Source organism: Silene latifolia, chromosome 8, assembly GCF_048544455.1.
Source record: "Silene latifolia isolate original U9 population chromosome 8, ASM4854445v1, whole genome shotgun sequence".
Taxonomy (NCBI): domain Eukaryota; kingdom Viridiplantae; phylum Streptophyta; class Magnoliopsida; order Caryophyllales; family Caryophyllaceae; genus Silene; species Silene latifolia.
This window is the reverse complement of record NC_133533.1, coordinates 10328603-10350486: the sequence shown is the minus strand read 5'-3', so window position 1 is coordinate 10350486 and position 21884 is coordinate 10328603. Positions and strand designations below refer to the sequence as shown.

At 36.0% G+C, this 21884-nt stretch overlaps 3 protein-coding genes across 5 annotated transcripts in view; 2 read left to right on the top strand and 1 right to left on the bottom strand.

The window, feature by feature from the left end:
* LOC141594642 (1-aminocyclopropane-1-carboxylate oxidase 5) overlaps positions 1-1630 on the top strand; it is a 6914-nt gene extending 5284 nt beyond the window's left edge. Inside the window, 3 exon segments of the mRNA XM_074414646.1 lie at positions 3-123; positions 706-785; positions 788-1630. Of these exon segments, the coding sequence (XP_074270747.1) occupies positions 3-123; positions 706-785; positions 788-1338 (752 nt within the window). The 3' untranslated portion in view covers positions 1339-1630.
* A 964-nt stretch (positions 1631-2594) lies between these two features.
* LOC141596361 (ubinuclein-2-like) lies at positions 2595-12189 on the bottom strand. 3 transcript variants are annotated; one of them, XM_074416490.1, is made up of 14 exons: positions 11572-12081; positions 10365-10445; positions 10114-10206; positions 9694-9770; positions 8829-9357; positions 7910-8009; positions 7699-7808; positions 7465-7551; positions 6137-6262; positions 5795-5929; positions 5633-5680; positions 3877-3978; positions 3076-3474; positions 2595-2633 (listed from the first exon to the last, which is right to left on the bottom strand). In XM_074416490.1, exons 1-14 carry the CDS (start codon positions 11842-11844, stop codon positions 2628-2630), a joined length of 2166 nt encoding a protein of 721 aa, XP_074272591.1. In that variant the 5' UTR covers positions 11845-12081; the 3' UTR covers positions 2595-2627. The 3 variants fall into 3 exon arrangements, with proteins under 3 accessions (XP_074272591.1, XP_074272590.1, XP_074272592.1); XM_074416489.1 differs by lacking the exon at positions 2595-2633 and having other exon boundaries at positions 2664-3474; positions 11572-12189; XM_074416491.1 differs by lacking the exon at positions 2595-2633 and having other exon boundaries at positions 2839-3474; positions 3855-3978.
* Positions 12190-16662: 4473 nt separating this feature from the next.
* Positions 16663-21325, top strand: LOC141596355 (PLASTID TRANSCRIPTIONALLY ACTIVE protein 6, chloroplastic). Its single transcript, XM_074416483.1, has 6 exons — positions 16663-17200; positions 19160-19228; positions 19664-19768; positions 19861-19980; positions 20468-20557; positions 20687-21325. The coding sequence occupies exons 1-6, from the start codon at positions 16712-16714 to the stop codon at positions 20801-20803; spliced, it is 990 nt and encodes a 329-aa protein (XP_074272584.1). The 5' UTR covers positions 16663-16711; the 3' UTR covers positions 20804-21325.
* Positions 21326-21884: the final 559 nt, after the last annotated feature.

Here is a 21884-nt window from a genome sequence, read left to right as displayed (position 1 = left end):
AGTGACGATGTTGAATGAGATCATTGAGAACAAAAGTGAAGGCAAAGTTGAAGGTGTTGATTGGGAAGATGTCTTCCTTCTCACTGATGACAATGAGTGGCCTGTTACTACTCCTGGATTCAAGTAAGCTTCAATTCTCCCTTCTTACTTCATTATCAAGTTTCGTATTTCCCCTTTTTCTATCCTAACCCTGGTCATGACTACCACCTCGATGACAATAGAACTAAATAATTACAGTGAGGATTGATTTTGTATAATCCTCACCGTAATTTTTGTTATGAGTCATTCGAAAACAGCATTCAGGTTATAAAGAGTGTATACATTCAACTCCGCTTATCACATGATATTTTTTTTTGAATAACAGAAAGGATAAAATCTCAGAGACCTACAGCGAGTAGGGTCCCAGAAAATTCACCAGAAACAGAAATATAACAAAACGAGTACAAAAAACAAACAATTTATCCTTTTCAACACAAAAAACTTGCGTACTAGTATCACACACCAAGCCTCCTTTGCATAATCCTTTCTTCTTCTGGTGAATTTTCGTTATGGGTCATCTGAAAACAGCATCTCGTATTTTTAACAGTTTATAATATTAATGGATACATCCAAAGACTCCAATCAGTCAAACACACTGTGTGATTAGATTACTATTATGGATCATTCATTAATCATTGAGAATAACAACCACCATGTGAATGACAGGGAGACAATGGCAGAGTACAGAACAGAACTAAAGAAACTAGCCGAAAAAATGATGGAAATAATGGACGAGAATTTAGGACTCGAAAAGGGTACATCAACAAGGCCTTCAACACCGGAGAATCAGGAGAAAACACTAGTGCCTTCTTCGGCACAAAAGTGAGTCACTACCCACCATGCCCCCACCCAGAACGCGTGACAGGCCTACGCGCCCACACAGATGCTGGAGGGGTGATCCTCCTCTTCCAGGACGACAAAGTGGGTGGCCTACAGATGCTCAAGGGCGATGAATGGATCGACGTTCAGCCTGTCCCAAATGCCATTGTTATCAACACTGGTGACCAGATTGAAGTCCTGAGTAATGGCAGGTACAAGAGTGCCTGGCATAGAGTGTTGGCTCATCCTGAGGGCACTCGTCGATCCATTGCCTCGTTCTATAACCCGTCTTACAAGGCCACCATTGCACCGGCCCCACAACTGATTGAAGAGACTGTTCAAGACGAGGACAACATTAAGACAACTCCAGAGATGAGTGTTCAGTACCCAAAGTTTCTGTTTGGGAATTACATGTCTGTGTATCAGGAACAGAAGTTCCTGCCTAAAGAGCCAAGGTTCCATGCAGTCCAGGCTATGTAAATTCCCCATACATATCAAAAACTATCTATTAGGATACTAAACCGTTAACTCGGTCTCAAGTCTCAACCATCAGCTTAAGCTTCTGGTTACGGCCAAACAATGGTTTAATATCCTAATATATCTATACTGGTGCAAACACAAATCTATCAGTTTAAACTTTTTTATCTATTGATTTTTTTTTTTATTTTTACTTTTAAGATACTTTTTACCCTTGTATTTTGGGTTGGTGGATACTGTTGGCAGACTAGTATGGTGTAGAAGGAAGTTGGTTAAAGAGTACTTACCATCTGTCTGTCTGTGTGTGATTTTTAGAATGTTGGATTGTTTTTTTTTTTTTTTTTTTTTTTTTTTTTTTTTGGCAGTCGTAAAGAAAGGTGTCCAACATTCTCATCAGAATGTTGGATTGTTGTACTCTGTAAACTTGACAGTGTTAACCATAATGTATACTGTATTCATATTTGTTAATCTTTTACTCGATTTCCTGGAAATGACCAAATATTCATTGGAATCGATATGTTTACAGTTTCAAACACGATTTAGGTTAACCGAACTCAAATCAAAGCGAATCGTACACTAATCAGTACTTGAGCAAAAAGGCAGTAGAGTAGGTCACTAGGATCATCAAAATAGAAAGATTAGGACATCTATTATTGATTATTAGTTAGCATACGTATACAATATGATTTTCTAAATATAGTAAAACCAAATCACCAGTAGTGTTGCTAAAATCCTACGTCAAGGTATCAGTTGACCTTGATATAAGAACCTGACACCTATCAGATGATGTGAAGACAAACTCAGTAGTTGGCTAGTCGCTATAGTCGCGCCTATGATGTAGAGACACAAATAATGGATAAGTGATTTGGAGAAAAGAAGGGTCGAGTACAGGTCAACTCGTCTAGGAGCCAAGTTTGTTTTAGATGTGCTATTATCGGGTCATGACAAAAGCGACGCAAGTCACCAGTAACATCACCTACCGATTATTACGACAGTGAAAACTAATACGGAGTATTTGGCAGTCTAAAAGAAGCTGCAAGTGAGAAACAAGGCCAGGCAGGTAGTTGAACTCTCGCCAATCAGTTTAATAAGCAGGTAGATGATGTTCAGCCTTTCCGAACATGAAAATCCAGAACAGATGACACGGAGAAGGCCTCATTACCTCGACTCGTCCATTCAGTTTAGCTTCTAAGAGAAGTTAACTGGTTTTCTTTTTCTACATAATCTCTGTAGAGAGCCGTGATCATTTTGTGTGAGGAGTGAGGACTACCGTACGCCATATCAGTTTGCATTTAGTTCTGCAAGAAATGGTGGTTCGCAAAGCTCGGTTATTGAAAAAGGGCAATAAACTTTATGTGAACTTTCTACAAAGTATATGTTTAAGACAATAAACTACAGCTCTAAGAATCTAAGATGCCTATAGTTAAACACAAAATCTCATTTGTGACGGAGAAATGTTGACCGTTTTATGATAAAATGTAACCATTAATTGATAAATAAGAATTTGTGAATGGTTACTTTTTATTATAAAATCGTCACATTTCCTCCATCTCAGGGGAGGCCTACTGAGTTAAGACTGGACTGAGATTTGACATTAGGAAAACATAATTACAGAATAGTCTAAAACGCGCAAAAACAAAATGGGTGAAATTAGAATGGCCTACTCAAGGCACATTGATCTAAATATCAAGCCAAAGGATCGAGCCGAATGGTACTATAACTTGACTTATTAGAGCCAACCTGGTGAGAAACTGCAGGATGCTCTTGTTGTTTTAGTTTATCCTGTTCCTGATATGGAGAAAACTTTTCCGGGTGAAGATCAACTTTTCTACCCGAGCTCTCTGATCTTTTTTTTACCTTCTTCTTTACGTTCATTCCCATACTGTCGACAATTCTAGCATCTGAGTGGGAGTTGGTGTTTGTCCCCTTCACTTTATTGGAATTAGGCCCATTTGTCGATGAAGTAATAGCAGGGGCAATACTGGAAAACTGGTTGTGGTGAGTGAGAGCAGTACTGTCGGGATTAATGGCGGGTTTCACATCCATATATTGTGATTGTGTAGCTGAATTGTGTTCCATGGGAACTATGTTCTCGGGATTTGTAGCTATCACCTTCTTCCTCTTGATTTTCTCCTGCTCCTGCATAACAAAAGTGAGAATCTATGAACCTAGTGAAGGATTTGATTAATAACGCCAAAGAACCGACAAAGATGCTCAGTATCAAGCAACTTGAAATACAATTATCCTTGATTAGCCAAGGAAACTCAGCTCAGTACAGTTAGAACCAGCATATACAAGCTAAAATCTTACAATGCCAGGGCACTATGCTAAGGATGACAGTTTATAAGATAAAACTGACTGCATACGAGTGAGCTTTAATAGCAGACATAAAGAAGGTCCTCCCTTTAAAATATGAAAATTATCCATTATAGTTAAAGAACCACCTTGGAAAAATTATAAAATAAAGAATAATTTGCAGAAAGTAGATCATGTTGAATAATATAGCTTATCAGACGTACAAATAGTAAGGGAGCACTCCACCTTATTCTTATCATCCAGTGTTCTCTTTCGTTCTTTTGCACGGCAAATTGCACGTTTTATTCCATGATTATCCATGACCCCCTTGGGCCATAGCTGCGCAAGCTGATTACATGTGATCAGAAGTATTAGAAGGATGAAAAATCGGATGCAATACTGCAGAAAAAACCAACAGAGAAACTGCCATTTACAAAGAGCATGTAATATGGACTGATACTCCATATTGTAGTAGCAGCCACAATTGGGTAGCAAACGAGAAGATTGTGTAGTTTTAACAACCAGCATTGTATAAATAAAACACAGCTACGAAGAAGAGACCTTAGATAATAGAATACAAGTTACATAATGTATATATGTTTGCAACAGAGAATTTATGAAAAGATTATAAAGACTAGGAATGTTGGATATTGAACTTCAATACATCATCGTGTATGTTGTGACTGAGTTTGAGGCTGATTTCATGCAACAAAATCAGAGGAAGGAAAAATGCCACCGTCTGACACCAGTATTAATCAATAAAGGCTTGTAAGGCAGAACATAAGCTTTACAGTTGAATCAATACTCAAATCTCATAGAGAATATATATCAACAGCAGTTGCAGTTGCCAGCTCTTGTGTTGATAAATCCTAGATCAGAGGATCCAACAATAACCATGCATAATTTGACAGTTTAACGCATAAGACATGGGGAATCCTCTTTGATTTTTGTTTTCCAAATCCATTTTGAGACTACGCTTAAAAATAATCCCCAATCATTTTCATATCATAATCAAGTTACCTTTATCAAGTTACCTTTATCATTTTCATATCATAAGCTTTAGTGTTTATTTATTTATTTAATTTAAAGAAATTAATTTATTTATTTTTCTCTCCTTTATTACACACTTTTTCAACAACCACTTTCTTATGGATTTTAGGGATCCTTAACTCTATTTCGGTTTTTAAAAATCGTTTTAACCTTTTCTCTCAATTTAAATTTTAAGTTTTTATAAAAGAAAGACGGAATCCGATTTTAAAACCCCTAAGTTCACCTTGACTTTCCATTACATTTTCGTTCTCCCTTTTGTTTTTTATCTTCCCTTTTTATTCGCATTTTGAGGCGTGCAATGATTCAAATAAAATCATTTTAAAATGAAGGTTGTTGTAAGATTTGGAATTAGAAAATTGAGTACAGGGATAAGAGGGGAGGGAAAATGGATCCTTCCATTTCCTCATACAAGACAAATTAAAGATTTTAAAATGAAGGGAAGATTTCCTCCCACCCTCCACATCCCTCCTCTTTTTGTATCCAAACAAAGGGATAAGGCGTGAATTTCATAGATTAGTTACATCAGCAATTCCATTAACAAAAGAATTGCCTAGAAAATAGAAGGGAAGTCAAAATCACCAGAAACACACAACAGAGAGAAAAAGTGTAAATTGATGGAATAAAGGAAAAGGGCTCACGGATTGTCTACGACTCTATTGTATATTTTGAACAGTGAAGAAAAATCTCAATGCTATTGTGAATTGTGATGCAAGTAAAATAAAGTTTAACCAAAGTGCAACACATCAAAGAAGGGTAGCATCAAACTCCACTGAACAATTGTTTTTTCATAACAGAAGTCAATGAGGCCAGGTATCATAGCAAACACCAAAAAAATGGAGTGCTAGCAGCACAGCGCCCAGATGACTGTAATCAAATACTACTAAAACTACTAAATAGCCTTCACCAAGGAATCAGTTCATCGAAAAATTAATGGACTTATATAGTAGAGTACCTCAGCGTATAACTTTCTGACTTGAGGAGCCGCATCTTCATCAAGTCCCTGAAAGTAGTCAAGATAAGCCAAGATTACCAGGAGCAAAAATGTCTATTCAGTCTCTCATTCCCACATTGGAAACAAAAGTAAATATGAAGTTTGAGCATTATAGGTTTATACATCAACAAAAATATCATAGAGATCGCAGATCTTGTCCTCCAATGTGGGGTCCATAAACTGCTGACTTTTTGCTGCTTTTTCAGCATGAGAAGAGACTTGCAAATCAACAGATCCTCCACTTTGTTGTTCAGTAGCCTGAATAAATAAACATCATCAATTATGAACTTCTGTCTTAAAATTTAAGTGGTACACAACTGTCTTCAGGTGTTCAAGTTTGTCCTCTGTAACTGCCACTCTGCTTTATAGGGGCAGTTAGGCATGTCTCAAGCATTCATAACTATTTGAGCTATTATGCAAACATATGAACAGTAAACATAGGAGCTTATCCATGCAGGTACACACCTTAGATATCAGAGAAGGAACACTTGTCTTAACCATTTCAACAACTTCCTTCTTTATCAGTTGAAATTTGTCATCTTTCTCTTGCTTTGCGGACAAGCTTGTGGTCACCATGACTTTTAGATGTCGCTGATGAAAAAGAAAAAGAACATGATTTCAAAATGCAACAGAACCCCGCCTACTAAGCTACAGAGTATACAAAAGATCACATGATAATTTGACTTTAAAACCCGAAATTGGGTATGATGGTATGATTATGGCAATCAACATTAGACCATAATCGCCATTATTTGTCGACAATGTAAGTAGTCATGAGCTATGTTACTCAAACTCGTTTAGAAGTATCCCACTTGGGTAGGTGTTCAAGTGTTGACATCGGCTATTTTATGAAAAATCTGCATATTTTGGCTTAATGAGGTATCCACGTGTCATACGGATGTGTGGGCGTCAGTGTCGGACACCAGTACGTGAGGGAATAAGAAGAATCAGAGTGACATAGGTCATGCAACAACATTAAGTCAGAAAATTTCCTCAAAAAAGACAACATAAGTCAGAAAATAAAGCACAAAATGCCCCTAAGTAAATAAAGAGCACAAGATGGATGTAGACAACTGAAACAGAAAAATGAAGCCACTGGTAAGACAGTAACTAACAAGTACAAGAGTGGTTCACAGTTTCACACATATTCATAGAAAGTTTCAATTTGTTGTTTAAAACATAACAATAAATGATGTAATAATATGCACACCATAAGAAAATAAATAAATAAATAAATAAAATCACTATTTAGACAATGACATCACCTAAGCCATGTTCCCCACAAATACTGCTCATTTCTCAAACTTTAAAAGTAATAGATGACGGAAGAGCCAGATAGGGAGAGGGTGTATGACTGACGCAAAATCTTTTTGTTCCATGTAGATGGAAAAAAGTTATTGAGAATAACAAAAACCTTTTTAGAAGGTGTAGAACTGTAGTTGAGTCCAATATGAGTCTTGATGAAAAATCATGTTCCATCTACCCAACACACAAGTAAAAATGGGTGGACACGGTATAAAGCCTATCTGAGACACAATGACGTGTGTCCTCCCCATATCTGTTAACATCACACTGAGCACTACCGAACTGACTACTGTCTACTGATAACCGAATTACATAAATTCCAATAAAAATAGTGCTTAAATACGTAGGAAGTTGTGGCGCCCTCAATAAAAATGTTTCTGACTACCTATGTAGCCAAAAAATAGACTCGACAAACCCATGTGTTAGCACTTAGCAGTTTATTTTAGGGGGCTCATAGTTAAATAACCTCTTTGGAGGTTAACAGTTACCTTTAATGTTCTGACTTGACATAAATGGCCGAGAAAACCCATGAGGCGGCTCAAGAGTTCATTTGATACTGTGCCGTTGCTTGCATGCTGTAAACACATCGACAAGAAAGGTTTCAGATTACAAAGTTCCCAAAACAATTATGAAGAAACTTCTCATTAGTAACAATCAGCTAGGAAATTTTATAAAGTGGCATATATGAACTATAATAAATTCAAAAGCAGTTGTGCTTATACCGCTAATCTGGCTACTTTAGCTAGCTTCTGCATAATTTCTCGAGGCAATCTTCTTTTAATATATGGTGACGAAGAGTCTCCATCTAGAGCATCTACAGCTGGTGGTCTGGCTGCAATAACCAAGACACATACTAGTGACTTTAAGGAACCAACTCGTTCATATGACAGATGCATAACTATGATTTAGTGTCAAGACAGTATGTCTACTCACATTCTGCTACGCTCTTCTCCAGATCTCTAATGGCCTTTTCCAACACATTCGCTTTTGACTTTCCACTAGAAATTTCCTTTTTGTGCATAACAGGATTTTTCTGCATAAGAAGGTCATTTGAATCAATTCTGTATAATTGATATTTTTAGCGCACAGTATAACACAACCATGAGACCTGAACTGCCCCATTTTGTATCATGCATAGTCAACAAAAAAGAAACAAGAAGCCAGTCAGTAAAATAAAAAACGACAGTTTTCAAACCCAAAATTTGTAATACGAACTTAGCAATACAGAACTCTTTTTTTTGTTTTTTTTTTGCATCGTATTAACACAGAACTTGAACATCAGATGTACTGAAATGATGTTTATGACCAAAATCAGCTGACCGATTGAAAAAAACACAAAATAAATCAATAAATAAGGTACCGAGAAACCGAAGTAATTACTTATGGGAATAAAGAAATGTGGTTTATGGAGGAGAAACAGAATAAAATACAGCACAAGAATAAAAAATATATATTTCACAATACACTCCTAACAGGCATTGCTACTATCATATATCAGCAAAATGTCATTATGTAAATGCATTTTTTTTGTTATGTACAAAAAGATATCTTAGGGATGACCTCCATTTCCATCTAAACAAAGATACCAAAGGGATGCGCCCATATACAAAAATACACCCTAAAAGTAACGCCCATATACAAAAAGACACCCTAATGAGACGCCCAAACACAAAATGAGAAATGGAGACTATGCTCTCAAGCTATCATGTGTAATCATGGGTAAATGCATATTTTTACATTTTGACTTTCCATTAAGTTTCACTAAAAACAACATGCCTGTTCCTGGAACAAATTTAAAGACAAGGAACAGGTATCACAACAAAAAAAAAAAAAAAACAAGAGCATTACTTACCACTGGCTGGATGGAATGCTTGGTGTCGGGAAGATTAAGGTCTATTCTTTCACGCATCACACTATTATCCTTCTGATGTAAAACTATTTTAGTCTCCCCAGAATCGTTTATTAGAGAGTGAGAGTTATGAATTGATTCAGTTCTATCACCATTTCCCCTGGACTCTTTCAACTTGCTACTAGTTTTTTTTGCTGGGAAGCTACCAATCTTTTGTTTTTCACTAATCTGCGCTAACGTTAAGGACCCATCATCATGTGATATCCTCAAGGATGAATCCAGCAAAGGTTTATCGTTGGCCACAATCTTGTGGTGATTCTGAAATTTGGATTCACTGGAGCACTTCGCAATAGGGCCTTCAGATGTATGCAAAACACCCTTTTCAGATAATAATGATTTTCCAGTACCCTTGTTACCTTCCTTCATACGTTTTCTTGGACCTTGACCATCATCACTACTACCAGCTGCCTTTGCCACGTCTTTCCTCCGCCTCTTATTTGGCTGAGGATTAGCTGACTCTGTTGGCTCAACTCTGTGCAGAAAGAATAGCAGATCACAAAAACAATAATAGGCTGTTCATCAAAGGCAAATGATATAGGGAAAATTCCAAATTAATATTTGAACTTTTTAAGTGAGCAATCATTTTTTGTTACTAATAAAGACGAGGCCTTTTCCTATTTTGTCCCTTTTCAGTTAACTAGAAGATCTGTAATGAAGAGGGCAAGAGAAACAGTTGACCGGCCAAATATGAATGTACACCAATTTCCCAAACACAATGAAAAAGCCACAAGGAACAAGAAAGAGGAGTTGAACGGCAGGCGACATCTAACTTAATGGAGTGAAAGAAAAAAAAAAGGGAAGCACTCACACTTTCTCTAGGATCCCCTTATTAACAAAGTAGCCATCATGCTTTGTCTTTGACTTATCCACCTGAAAATACTCATCCTGTACAAAACGCAGGCAGCAGAGAGCCAGAGACGATCAATGAACAGCTTAATCACTTCAAACAACCTTCATAGTTTTATTGTTAAATTGCACCTCTATTTTACTTTTATATATCACGTTTTCATCATCCGAGGATTGCAATTTATTTTTACACACAAAAAATACTGCTCGACAGAAATTTTAAAACTTGTCAAGTGATTTTTTTTTCTCATATAGTTTCAATGACATTGTTATTGCAAATGGAAAAACGGAAAGTTAACTTCAAGAAACAGGAAGAGGATAGGGGATGGTTGAGAAAAATAATAGGGAAAAATAAAAGTTGACCAAACAAAAAATACCCCACCAGTTCAGCGTCATCAATGAATGAGTCCTCTGTATCATATTGATCATCATCTGGAACGTCATTAAGGTCTTCCTCATCACTGCTATCTTTGCCCTGAGAAGGATAAACTATTAAACTGGACATTATACTACAGTAAACAAAAGCTTCAAAGCAAAGAAAGATATTTTTTTTCCGAGTTGTAATTACTTCTGAAACAAAACTGGACAGGTTAAATTAATTCCTGATTCGGATAATCAACTAGGATGTCTAACCTTATAAAGGCGTTCAATTTTCTCAATAACAGCACTGAAACGATTTGGCGCAGGTGGATCCTCATTTGCAGCAGGTTGAACCTGCGTATATGTGGAACAATACAGCATCTTGTTACATGTTTCTTTATCAACCTTACAGATACACAGATTAATATGATGTAGTTTAAGATTGATATCTGCATTTTTTGACCTAAAATAATAGCTACAAGCCTACAACTATCAAACATAATTGCTAAAACTATCACCGTCACAATCATGACCCTAAGTACACAACATCCTGGTGCCGCCAATTCACAATCGACATACTCTGTAATATTTAACAGCTATCTGTTGATAGAATTCACTACGGACTAAAAAACTTCCTTTCATATGTTTTCATAACTGTTTCCAATCCCCGGTGACTATATAAATTGTACTCCTAATACAAATATACTAAAACAAAAAGAATTAGCATACGGGCTAAAGCCTCTTCAAAAAGCATTCAGTCGAAAAAAAGACAAGAACACGAGCTGATATAGATACATTGGAAGTTGAAGCAAAATGAACAGCCATGGTAAGTTGGTAACTGAAAACAACATGACATGAAACTTGCTACTCTCTTCAACTTCTACCTAGTTAAACCCAATACATGTTGTCTATCATAGGTTGATCTTCAACAAAGTTCATAAATTTGCAGCAATTCAGTCGTTATGAGAGAATTCTGTCTCGATATTTCATCCACCCACAAGCATCACAATCTAAAACTTGACAAAAACACACATAGCTTGACTAGCTCTAAAATAACAACACTAAACCATTCAACGAGTATTTTTACCGTCACTTCATCCTTGCACATATAATTAACCTCCAAACTCGATCTCAATCAAGTCAACTAACGGCCGCCATTATTACAGATTGCTCCATTCATTACAAATTTACAACTTTATCTGTCAATGCCAGTCCTTCGACTGCCTCAGAATCTTAATTCAAAACCAATATCATCTATACTATACTAACAATCGTCACGACTCATAATCCAAACTCAATGCTAATAACATACAACACTCCTCATCATCAATAACACAAAGGCAAACGCAATTGTTCATTCAAACATCACTTAACTACATTCACATCAGCTCACATTATTAAGCATTTTAAAGAAACATAAATTAATCTTCCAAGTAAAGCAATCGACCAATCAATCAATAGCTGAGAAAAAAATCACTACCGGAGCAAGCCGCGCTTCGAGAGCTGGCACCGCTGCAGTGGCAGCAGTAACCTCAGCTGTGACAGCGGCGGTGGCGGAAGTTCCACCGCCTTCCGCCTTAGCAGCGTCTTTCATAAGCTTCTTCCACGATACAATCGTAGTTTCCCCCGGCCGTATCTCGACCGTAAACCTCATCCTATCACCAACCTTCTCCGACGTTGCCGTTCTCGCCGTCGCCGGCGACGGCGTCGTTTCACCGCCGGTAACGGCGGAAGTTCCAGCACCCTCAGTCATCAATGGCGGAAACTCCAAAACCCTAGAATTTCGTTCAATCGAATCAAACTAACGCCAAAAAAGACAACTAAATTCAAATTCCACAAACACGATCACCGAATTCAATACGTCGAAAGAAAAGAGGGAAGAAAAACGAAGTAAAAGTGGAGTGGTGACGAGAGCAGAAAGGTGTGATGACGTCACAGCAATGGCGGGATTTGTAAAAACGTTTTCGTAGAAGGAAAAGAAAAGAGGCTTATTTTTTTTATTTTTTATTTTTCTTGTTTTCTTTTTTAATCTAGTTAACCATGAAGAAAGAAAGAAACAAAAAATGTATGTATGGTCTTGGATTGTATAACACAAATTCTCATTTGTGACGGTCTTATTCCGTCATAAGATTATGATCTTTTATATATAAGGAGCAAGTTAAAGAACCAGCGGGAGGGGATTTGTGAGAGGTCACAAACTTGTGACAGTCACAAGCAAGACGGCCTGATTGTATAAATAGCGTGTTTTTTTGTTGCAAAATTTTTTAGTATGCTTCTGAGATAATTTTGTTATTTTGTTAATTGTTGAAAAGTGTAGAAAAGTAAAGAACTTTGATGTAAAATTTGGGAATTTAGGGATTTGAGGATTGTGAATTGAGAAGAGAGTTTAGGTAAAGTGGTAATGTTGGTTTTTGGTTGATTGTAATTTGGTATGTTGGTGTAGTTTTGGACCTTTTGGTGGCAATGTGGGTTTGTGTTGAGTAGTCTCTTCTATCCACTATTTCTTTAAACGGATTATTGAGGTTTTTTTTCTTTATTTATTTTGGAAATTTTTACTCTTATTTTATTCATTCATCTCTCCTATCATCAAACTCCACCCAACTCTTTTACCCATATTTTATTATTTTCCTTAATGTTTTGGCCCCACAATTCCTTATGGGACGTGCTTTTTCACATACGAATTTTACTCTTTCACATACGTCTTTTACAATTTTACCCTTGTCATTATTTTCATTCCCTTGGCCAATTGATTTTTTTCTCCTTTCCCTCGTCTCCCTTCACCACCAACACCGCACTCCCCCATTTCCCTGTTCAACCACCACGCTCCCATCCCACACAATAGAGAAACCACCACCGAAAGATTCTTAAAACACATTCATGAATGAGAAAAGTAGGCAGGAAATCAGCAAGTAACAAATGTCACAAACTCACAAACACATTTATTAATGGCGTAAAGCTGATGAAAACAATGTTAAGATAATGAAACCCCAACAAACAGTACCATTGTTAATTGTTAAACACATTAGAGTAAACAAGCAAGCATTAATTATTAATTAATAAATGCACAGTGAGGGAATTATTTGACTAATTGTGCGAACAATGACAGAAGTAACATTGTAATTGATAATCTTCCGTAAACATTAATTTTACTAATTGATGATTGATAAACCCTAATAAACTCAATAAAAACATATTAATAATTGCTAAATAATAAAATTGCTTCACTAATTGGATAGTTTATAGAGCAATTAAATTGATTTTAGCGAAAATATATATGTAAGAGTTAATTTAGTTAGGGTTTGGAAGAAGGTATCATTTAAAAATTTTAGGTCAGTATGTGAAAAAGTAATTCCGTTTCTTATTTAACTACTAATTATTCATACATCTCTCCTATCACCAAACTCCACTCAATCTTTTACTCTTATTTTATTCATCGCCTTAATACCCGTGGCCACAAACAAAGAGAATAAAATAAAGACTAGAAGAAAGGAAGTATAATTTAGGATTTTATGTCATGGTATTAAGAGATTGACTAAGTCTTCTTAACAAACCGTTTCTCGATAAATTTATTATGAGATCAGTTATAATTTGAAGTAAATATGATATCAAAAGTCCATAAAATGGGTAGTATATAACATAAAATAGTGGTAATAGTATAAAGGGTTAGTATTTACACTAAAATGGATACCTTTTTTTTTATAATATTAGGTACAAATAAAAAAGTTATTTTAAGTCATCATTAACAATAAAAAGATATTAAAAATACTTAAAATGGTACTAAAAATAATCTCCCAAAAACATAATGAGATACCGCCTTTTCAAATATTTTGCCTAAAGGGTTAGGGGAACTTTGGACAATGTATAAGTCAAATGGCATTTTGGCAATGTATCAAAAAGATCCAATGGGGGTATGAATTGAGCTTTCATTATTCTACATCACAATTAAATTTGATATTGTGATTTGAGATCTCATTATACACTAAATTTAAACTTGATTTTGAAGTCCATTTGTTTTTAAATGTTAATCGTTAGTTGACCTCTTTGTTAAGCCACTAGAACTTGACCTAGGTCACACAAATGTTAATCGTTAGATAAGCCACTAGAACATAACCTAGGTCACACATTGTTGATATGAATCTATCTATTTCTAGTGCAATTAGGATCCTCTCCATTTCCTCTCACAAACCCATTTAATAATATTATCCTCTCTATACTCTATTAACCTTATATTTTTATGCATAAATCGTGAACCGTTCGATGTTGATAGAACATATCATCGAAAGGAAAATTTCTTTTGAGGAAATGGAGGGGATTTTGACTCTTTCTAGTGGGAGCAAAATTGATTCTTGAAGTTGTTTTTCACTTTGCATCTTTTTTTGTTAGAGGTCCTAATCTCCTAAAAAAAGGACTAAGTCAAAATAAATATATGACCTATTTTTAAAATTATTAGTATTTCCATAAACTAAACTTGTTTTATACATTGATCTAGAACTTGTTAATAGGTGGAAAAATACACAAATAATGTTAATAAAATACTTTCTCCTTCCCAATCATCTAATTTATTGAATACGATTTAATAAATACGCAGTACGGTCCAAAATAATCTCAATAAAGTACAATTTTTTATAAAACAAAAAATACTTTGTCAAAATCAATCATTTGCGTTATTTTGATTAAAATGATTTTCACAATGAATAAAAATAAGTTACAAATGATTGAACCGTAAATGGTAAGCATAAAAGGTCAATTCTATTCTACATGACCCATCCTTATCATATTTAACTCCAAACATATTATAAGTAAATTGGACAAATGAGTCATTCGGGTCGGGTTAGATTGTTCCAAGTCTTTTGGACCAGGCTCAGAATTTTGCCTTAAATACGTCATTTTGGATAATTTTTAGTCTATTAAGTCACTTTGATTTTCAAAAAGTTTATATCTTATTTTTCTCTCTAAAAAAAAACAAACAAAACCCTTGTTTTATACATTGATCTAGAACTTGTTAACCTAGGTGGAAAAATACATAAATAATCTTAATAAAATACTTTCTTTTGGTCCTCTTCCCAATCATCTAATTTATTGAATACAATTTTTTGTGTTGTTGTTGCTTTGATAAAATAATTGCTCCCTCTTCCTCGGGTATAAAGTTTTGTCAATTCTTTATTGTAAAAAAAATTTGGTCGTAGGACGGTTTTGTGCCTTTGGTTTTTATATCAATGGTTGTCTTTGGGCTTTGTTTTTCGAAATGATTTTTCACAATGATCCCCTTTTCCCCATTTTGTTTTTCTCGGTTTTTAATAAGGCTCTTCGGGTTGTGTCGGGCTGTGTCGTTGACTTGGATGGTATTGTTGCATGTAGCCGATGGTCCTGGGGGAGTCGGTCGGAATTTGGAGTCTCAGTGTGGGTGGGTGTTCGTTGAATTGGTTCTGCCGTGTTTTGTGGATGCTTGTGTGGTCCGTTTTCGTTCTTTGGTTGGAGTGTGGTTTTGGTTGTTGTGTGGTCGTGGGAGCGTGTTGGGTAGTGTGGAGTCGGTTTGCTGGTTGTGGCGGATGCGGTGGATCCTCCCTGAACTAATGGTTATTTCCATTTTAGCATGTTTTTTGTTATTTCAAATAATAAACTCCTTTTGGTTTGGGGTGTCTGTCCCCTTATCATTACATTGCATGTTGAGCCTTGAATCCGAGAGGTTTATAGGAAGGGGATTTTCAAGTGGTTTTTGCCAAGTTAAAAAGCAATTCCGGACAGGAGTATTCTCTCCTTTGGAGACAGATTTTTGTGGTCTATTATCCGCTATTCTTTCTACGTCCTTGGGGCGTAAGTGCACTTTGTTCTCTCTCGTTGGGTCAAGGGGCTCGTTGGTTTTTCGATGACGTGTACCACGGCAAGGAGATGAATCTCCAGACGCGCTTTCTTGGGTCTTGTTGCGGGTATTTCTCTGCGGTTGTATCAATGAAGACGAGTATAGATGAGTTTATGGGGGCTCGTTGGTTTTAATTTATCACGCTCGAGACTTTCTTTGAGGTCTTGTTGCGGTATTTCTCCGGATAATTTTTGATCTATTAATGATTACAAGGGGAGTTGATTTTGAAGGCACTTTGACTTTACGACATCAACACGTTGCTTTTAACCGATGCAATTACTTTGTATTTTTAGTTTATGCTACTAGTAGTACTTTGTTTTATTTGTTTCCTATAGGTATGGCTTCGTGAGCCGTCTCACCGATGGATTTCTTTACCAAAAAAAAAAAAAAAAAAAAAAAAAAAAGTTTACCGGCTAATTTCATGTCACATTTTCAGGTCTCGGATCAACCTTATCGAGTCAGGACGAGTGAACTTTGCGAGCTTTAATTATAAGCCTAGTAACCTACTCGTATGATCCAATTATAACTTACTCGCACCATTTATCTGGTCAAAAATACATCATGTAATTATTGTTATTATTATTACTATTTTTATTTTTTCGTATTTTCCATTGAATTTTTTTTAACACTTAAATCAAAAGTCAAAATATTTAATTACAACCAAAAAAAAAAACACATTTTTCCAATTTTTAAGTAGTTAAAAATGCACAATTGACAGTCAACACTTATCTTCTCCTTCCTTAAACCCTCTCTATCCACCATGACAACATCCCTCCTCTTCTTCCCTCCAAAACCCCCACTCCTCCTCCCCCACACTTTCCTCCCTCCGCCATCTCCACCACTTTCCACCTCTCTCCACCGCCACAACCACCACCAACCACCTTACCAACCCCATCCACCTCCACCCCACACCCGCCGTCGCGGCGACTTCCGCGTTTTCTCCGACGACGGCGATGGAGACAACGAATACGAAATGGACGAAGACGAGGAAATAGAAGAAGTCGATAATAAAAAAGACTTTGACCCGCTTTTCGAGTCGGTTTCCGACTCCGGTTCCGGGTTTGGAGATGATGTTATTCATATGGGTGCTCAAAGTAAGAGCTTTGTTTCTACTCAAGGTTCAGATTTTGATACGGTTGTTGATTATCGGATTAATGAAGATGAGTTTCATAAGTTTCAGCTTTTTGATTGTGATTTCTTTATTCGTAAGCCTCCTGATCCTGATAATGATGTCTTCGATTTTCGCGAGGTAATAATTCGTTTGTTAATTCTTTTATGAGACGGTTTTATGATAATGTTGCGGTTTTTACTTTGTTTGAGCTTTTTTAATTTGGGTTTTTCAAATTTTCGTAAATTAGACGTCTCAAAAAAATTCTTGTATAATTTAATTAAAATGCTGCGGGTTTTAGTTTGTTTGAGCTTGACCAATTCTCGTATGAGACCGGTTTATGTGATAATGTTGCGGGTTTTAGTTTGTTTGAGCTTTTTTTTGTGGGTTTGGACAATTTGGATCCTCTCCATTTCCTTCAATTTCCTCTCAACGATTCAGATTTTGTTCAGGAATGATCTAACGGTGAACTGTATGATCCGGTGAAGAGAAAAATTTAGGGTGTGTTTGAATTGAAAGATTTGGAGGATAAAAGGGAAGGAAAGTTTGAGTTTTGTTTGGATTGAAAATTCTCGTAGGAGAGGGTTTTATGGAGGGGGAATTTGGAGGGTTTAGTTTGTTTGAGCTTTTTTTATGTCGGTTTGGAGGGAAATTGGATCCAAACAACCACTCTCCATTTCCTCCCCTTCCCTTCTCTCAACGATTGAGATTTTCCTTCCCCCTCCCCTCTAACTTTCCCTCCACTTTTGCTATCCAAACACACCCTTAATATTGTTGTATTAGAAAGGAAAGGGAGAGAAAAAGTAATGGAGAGGCTCCTTACTCGGGTTAGAATGGATGATTATTGATTTCAGAGAGGTGATTCTGTTAATTTCTACACGACAATCATTTGTCTACCTTTTTCTATTCTTTGAGTGTGATATTTATATCAAAGGTAAGGTAACCGAATGATTGGGAATTTGGGATGGCGGGAGGACAAATTACAAATTCTTGTATAAGACGGTCTCATGAATCATGATACTAGTTGAGGCGGGTATTGATTCATGGCCATTTGGGGTTATTTGGTAAATTGGTGAGTTTTTGAGTTAGATGGTTTGGTCTTGTACTAAAATAGTAGGAGACCGTCTTTCCGACTTTTGAAAAATTATTCTAAGAGTGAATTAGTTGGACTTCCTTGTTAACTGATCATTATGTTGCTTATTTGGAGAATGTCTCATTTCACAATTATCCTGTCTGTAAATTTAGCAACTTTTCTGGCCGAATGATTGTTACTTTTGTTGCTCATCACATTTATTGAGATTTTGCAAAGTTGCATTTGTCATGGAGAAGTATATTTTGATGTCATAGAGTATATTTTCCCAAGTATGCAGCTTTAAAAGTTAGGTTCTTTCTTTATTTGGAGTATTTATTTGTAAATTTTATTGGTTTGATCGAAATTTCAGAATATCTATGTGGTGGTGAAATTAGGCGGGGAGCAGGATAGGTGAACTTCTTGTTATGTTTCTATAAGTTGCCGAGGTTTGTAGGTTCAGTAAAAGTTTAGGGCCAAACAATTTAGGATATCTGAAAGGGGTGAGACTAAATAAGGTTGCCTGATTCAGTATGATTGCTTCATATTGATATGCGATACGCTCTTAACAGAGTCCCTGATACATCGATTTTAACTAAGCGCCTTAATAGAATATGCTAAGAGCCTCAGATTGATTTGCGACTTGCCAGTGTTGTAACCTTGGGTTACATTTCTTGCTAGGTCATAATTTTTTTGTGCGAGAGTTAATATACGGAGTATATCCTAGCTGAGATCCTTTGGCCAACTTAGAAGCTTCATGACTAAGATAATGAGTAACAGTTTCTGTTTAATAATATTCGTTCTCCTTGTTTGATTATCGGACTGAAAATCCTGAAATGGGTTTATTTACCATTCATTGTGTAAAATACTTGTATTCTTGATGGTGTGTACATTTGGAATTTTATAAGCTTAATTACGTAGTATACTCCTATTATACCCGGGTATGCAACACAGGGAGTTCCTCTGTTTATTTCCTCCCACAAGTTTGTTCCTTAATAAGCACTGTTTGAAGTTCTTGTTATTGAATGTAGATGTACGTTACGCCACCAGATACAGATGTATACTCAATTCCAAAGGTTCTCGCTCCAATGCCTGATAAGGTATATATCGTTTCTCCGGACTTTCCTTTCAAAAGCTCTCATAGTTCCGTAAGCTTTCATGGCTATACTTGCAAAAATCGTTTGTGAAAAAAGTGAAATTCGGTGGAAGTGCTTTGCTTCTCTAACTGGAAAATGGATCTTTAACCCTATTCCGAGTTGCATAGTTGTACAAACTTCTTCGTTTGACACATGGTATCCATCAACACAATATAATTTATACAACTTATTGCGAGTATATAAAAGGATGACGTGCCAAAAGTAGAAGGTAGTAACGCAAGAGAAGAGACACAATGAAAGTTGTTTAGTTGACATATGTGATTAGTATTTAGTACCAATACAGGGCGAAAATTTCATTTTGACTTTTTGTACCTTCTTTCTTACAAACACATCATTTGATGATGCTATCTTTATTATTGGTGTATCTGTGAGTTGCAGTATATACGATGTGCAAAGAGTGATTTTGGGTGCTACAATGTGACGGAGCCACCTATTGACGCTCCTAGAGATCCAATGTATAAATCCGAAAGAGAAATTTGGAAGGTAAGAGACCTTTCTTTCCTACATTTCCTTCTTATTGCATTAGCTTTACCCAATTCTTGCTCCGTTATCTTACCCTCTATTATTGTTTCCAGATTTTCTTGACAAAGCATTACAGAAATCGAAGATTTACTGACCCAGAATTTGTGTTGGACTTTGAAGAGATATATGTCATAGATTCAAAATCTAAGGCCATAACCCGAGCAAAAGTTTTGGTAAAGCAGTTTTATTTATTTTTGTTGCGGCCTTATTACTGTAACTTTTTACTCCCCATTTTAGAACTTCACAGTTTTAAATGATGATTCATGTTAACCCACCACAAATCATTTTGTAATAGAATCAGAGAAGAGCAGATAGACGATACTTTGTATAATTACTAGGATAATACTCCCTACGTCTCAATCATTCGTTACTTTTTATTCTTTGTGAGGGGTATTTTAATCAAAGATAAACAAATGAATGAGACGGCGGGAATATTTAATTGTACAATCAAAAGGGAAAGTATCAGGGCATTCATAGTCGTTCTTCCCAACTTTGAGGTTATACTCGTATATGTGCTTTGGTTTATAATTGTGGTATGAATAGCAATGCTATCCATTTTTCTTACTTATCCTCCTTATTCTTTGCCGTTTTAAAGATATCTGTGCCCTCCACCAAGTCCTTCGGAGTTCAGTGACTGTTTTGTTTGTCCCTTTTGGCTAGGTCACTTGCCCTGAAGGTAGGAACAGGGACCGGAAAAGCGACTTGCTTGTTATACGTGATAATGGGAACACGTTCAAGATAATTCCCTCAGTATGTAACCTTCTCTTACAGATTAGTACTGAGTAATTACATTATCATAAATTCATAATGTCACAATGAGGACTATGCCATTGATTCAATTTCGTGGCTTGTTTAACTTCTCTAATGCATGTTATCCAGAGTGAAAGAGTTAGTGCGGCAACTGTGATAGCAAGGGAAGAGTGGACACAAACCCGACAAGACATGGAGCGTCATCTCAGGAAGCTCCGTGATTTTAGCGTATCAAACTGGTTCTAGAGTCTAGACAGCTTATTTTCCCCATATGCAACAGAAAATGGGTTTACAGGAGTTGATGCTGCAAAATCTAAGCAAGCCATGCTAAAGACTCGAATTACCCATCAGACCTCTCTTATCGGGCTGTAACCAGCATCCAGGGGCCATTCTAAAGACTCGAATAACCCATTATTGTGATTTGTGAAGCTATAAGACCCAAGTGAACACGTGCTTATAACGAGCAAGTGAGCAACACTCGCAGGAGCATGGTGGCGAAGAGCTTTGATCAAGAGTTTGAGACTAATTTATCTGTACAATCTATATGAAGAAACTCTGATGAAAGTTCTTGAAAATGAATTGTACTCTCTGCCAAAGCTGTAGCCTGTATGCCTGTATTGAAGTCCACTTTTTTAACCTTAGTCTTATGATTTGTTATTAGAATAGTTATTGTATAAGACTATGAGACCGTTCTACAGTTTACAACGGTTCTTTTTAGGTTAAATACGGTGTAACTTATTTGTTTTATAAGACGGTCTTATTCTATGATCTTTGCTCTTATTTTTAGTAAACAAGTCATGGTGGCAAAGAGCATCTGGTTCTCTCTCACAGCCTCCACTCTTTTATAAAAGACTGAAAATCACAAATCATCAAATGGACCTTTTCGAAAGATATTCGCACAACGGATTCCACCTGATCCCAAGTACTCTGTTTAATGTCTTGTTTTGTTAGTGGTAGCTAATTACCATAATTTAGTGTTAAGTTATTTTATAAGAGACTTTTAACCTTCACTGAAAAGCAACTCATATTTTCATTTTACAAATTTTTATTTTTTGAGAAGATTGTAAGCAGAAAATGAATTATACGGTTAGTAAATTAATAAACAATAGTTAGTGCTAAAAAATATTTTTGGATCCATTTTATGCTTATAACAATCAAATAAAACTCAAGATAAAAATTAGAATTTGAAGAAATGAAAAAAATAATAATAATAATAATTGTAATATTTTACGTACAAATAGCAAGAAATGCGAAAAAAAATGAAAGATACTTTTGAAACAATTGATACTTCAAAAAAATAAAGAACGTATTCTCACAAATGGAGTAC

Bases quoted from the DNA above. Each gene is read 5' to 3' on its own strand.
- LOC141596361 (XM_074416489.1), bottom strand. From the start codon at position 11,844: ATGACTGAGGGTGCTGGAACTTCCGCCGTTACCGGCGGTGAAACGACG. The intron at 8,010-8,828 runs GTAAGTAATGCT...CTTCTTATGCAG, and splicing joins AGCATTCCATCCAGCCAGTG to AAAAATCCTGTTATGCACAA. The intron at 3,979-5,632 runs GTACTCTACTAT...ACATGTAATCAG, and splicing joins TCAGAAAGTTATACGCTGAG to CTTGCGCAGCTATGGCCCAA.
- LOC141596355 (XM_074416483.1), top strand. From the start codon at position 16,712: ATGACAACATCCCTCCTCTTCTTCCCTCCAAAACCCCCACTCCTCCTC. The intron at 17,201-19,159 runs GTAATAATTCGT...TATTGAATGTAG, and splicing joins ATGTCTTCGATTTTCGCGAG to ATGTACGTTACGCCACCAGA. The intron at 20,558-20,686 runs GTATGTAACCTT...CATGTTATCCAG, and splicing joins CGTTCAAGATAATTCCCTCA to AGTGAAAGAGTTAGTGCGGC.